Source organism: Penaeus monodon, chromosome 21 (genome assembly GCF_015228065.2).
Source record: "Penaeus monodon isolate SGIC_2016 chromosome 21, NSTDA_Pmon_1, whole genome shotgun sequence".
NCBI lineage: Eukaryota > Metazoa > Arthropoda > Malacostraca > Decapoda > Penaeidae > Penaeus > Penaeus monodon.
Window position 1 is genome coordinate 44,901,645 of NC_051406.1, and position 2,543 is coordinate 44,904,187.

General features: G+C 37.5%; 1 protein-coding gene across 1 annotated transcript in view; it reads right to left on the minus strand.

Annotated features, from left to right (window-relative positions):
* Positions 1-1,113: 1,113 nt before the first annotated feature.
* Positions 1,114-2,543, minus strand: part of LOC119586529 (lon protease homolog, mitochondrial-like) — an 11,527-nt gene continuing 10,097 nt past the window's right edge. Inside the window, exons 18-19 of the mRNA XM_037935283.1 lie at positions 1,891-2,055; positions 1,114-1,741 (exon numbers count right to left, since the gene is read on the minus strand). Of these exons, the coding sequence (XP_037791211.1) occupies positions 1,595-1,741; positions 1,891-2,055 (312 nt within the window). The 3' untranslated portion in view covers positions 1,114-1,594. The remainder of the gene's footprint in view (positions 1,742-1,890; positions 2,056-2,543) is intronic.

A 2,543-nucleotide genomic window follows, 5' to 3' on the forward strand; every position in this document is an offset into this window, starting at 1 on the left:
CAAAGGTTACATTATTCGGACTAATGTCTACAAATGAATATCTGATCCTCAATTCTGCAGTTTTTTTTTCTTTTAGCTTACCCTTGAAAAACACAAGAGCACAGACGACGCTATCGAAAAGCCAAGGTTTGGACACCCGGACTAGCTCAGGGACATGCTCCGTGCTACCGCGTAGTTAATCCCAAGGTCTATACTTATGTAGACCTTGGTTAGTCCTTGTGTAAGTTTAGACCGGCGCGGAGGCTCTTCTCGCTGTTGAAACACGAGGTCTGGCAGGGCGGATGGAGTTGGCTCGGAGTCAAGGCGTAAAGAAAGCCAGTTGAACCGCGCCTTAAAAACAGGTAACTTATCTTAGATTAATCAGTGTTGGGTTTATGCCGAAATCAGTTTCCCTACACAGTTTCGTGGTGTTCCGAGACACATATTCATATACGAACTCTATTTAATTTGGAATTTAGTAGTAGAAAAGTTGCTCTCTCTCTTTTTTTCCTATAACCTCTTGGTGCTCATGGCGACCAAATACCTTCGCGGGGCTTTCAAGACTTATCAGAATGCTTACCATCTGCAAAACGGGAGAATCATGTGCACATGTTAGTTTACCGATGCAAAAGATGACTGACTGCGGTCATTTATGAGTGATTCTACTTCTTGTCTTGAAATCGAAAAAAATACGTTACCTATCCTGCCATTAAGAAATATACTAGATATATGTGCATTGAGTGGGCCGCACACACATTAACCACCCTGTGTGGAAGACAGCTGGCCGTACGGTATAGTGCAATTGATAGAAGCTTTATAATTTGTGAACTCATGTCAGATATCTTACTGCACTTCCTAATTGCAGGTGTTGCAGATGAAGACACTACCTGGACAGCAATTTATTTCATCATATTCATAATTTGGGAAAAATAAAGAGTTGGGGTAAAAATGGATATCATATCACACTAAAACTCAGACGACCTTTGTAAAACACTAACACACAATACTAATATGACTGTGAAATAAGGTTCCCTCTGCACCTCCCATTCACTTTGGGCAACAGACACTTCAGAGTATTTTGGTACTTTTTTATTAAATATAAAAGTAGGCTTCCCAATTCTTTAAAAAAATCTGGAAATATTGTGAGGTTTATTTATATATGTACATTTGTCATCCATACTACCACAGAAATGGGAAATATGACGCATATGTCACATTTAGTGTTCTCGTTTTTATGTATTTTTCTTCGAAAATTTCTTACTTTCTTTTGTTTCAAATGTTCACCTGGGTTAAATATGATGAGATTATGCTACAGTTGCAGGACAACTCTTTTCTTTGTAAATCAGACAAATTCAATTTCCTATACAGTATATACACATAAACAACAGGGGATATTTTAAACCTTCTTATACAATGCTATTGTATGTATATTTATAAAGGCTAACAATTCATATCTGCATTTCCCATTGCTTAACACATTAACTCAAAACATTCGACCCTGCAATTTATGATCAACAATCATAAAACATGATAAAAGAAACATCAGACTACAAGTTTATCACACTGTGAACAGCATCACATTCCATACATTCACAAATGAATATAAAAAAAAACATTACTCAGCAAAAGCAACTCTATATACATCTTCATAATTGTCTGCAAAGTGAACTTCTAATCCTTCTGTTATGAACTCCGGCAAGTCACTGAAATCCTTCTTGTTCTCTGCCGGCATAATGACACACTTAACTCCAACGCGTTTAGCCTGGAATGAGAAAAGGACCAACAGATTAATTCCAGTGGAACATCAGCGCAGACTATTAATGTCATATTTGTTTTTTGGAATTATTCTTTGCAAGAGATTATCAAACAGGAATTTAATTTCAAACACGCATTACAATCTGCAAAACTTACTGCAATTGTTTTCTCCTTGATTCCTCCAACGGGAAGGACCTTCCCCGTGAGAGAAACCTCCCCCGTCATAGCAATGTCTTGGCGTACGGGCTTGCCTTGTGCCAGGGAGACGAGGGCAGTGATGATGGTCACGCCTGCACTTGGACCATCTTTCGGTGTCGCTCCCTGTGGGTTAGAAATTCAGTGCATTGCAAAATCACTCTATGGGTGGAGACAGTCTAGCCTGGGAAAAGGTTTAGTGTTAATAAAATACACTGCATAAAAGTTATATTTCCACTTCTGACCACTATATGTTTCACTTACAAAATTTACAGATTTGTCTTGTAGTTTCATATTTTAACCAAGCTCATGTATATACTTCCTTCAAAACAGAGGACACCCCAGTACTATTATTTTGAACTTCATGAATTACAGCAAATTTTACAGACCATTTACATTTTTGTGTTCCTTGATTTTTTATATCAATTAGTAGTTACTATTCAAAACTTTTTCAAGAAAATGCGTTGTAAAAAAAATAAAAGAAATGGGTGAGATTTGTTCCTCATCTTTCCGTCCTGTGTCAAGAGTCTTATCCACCATCTTTTTGATATCTCTGCTAAATTCTGGCAAATGTCCGTCGTCAATTACTTCCCCAAAAAATCTTTGCAGTAAGT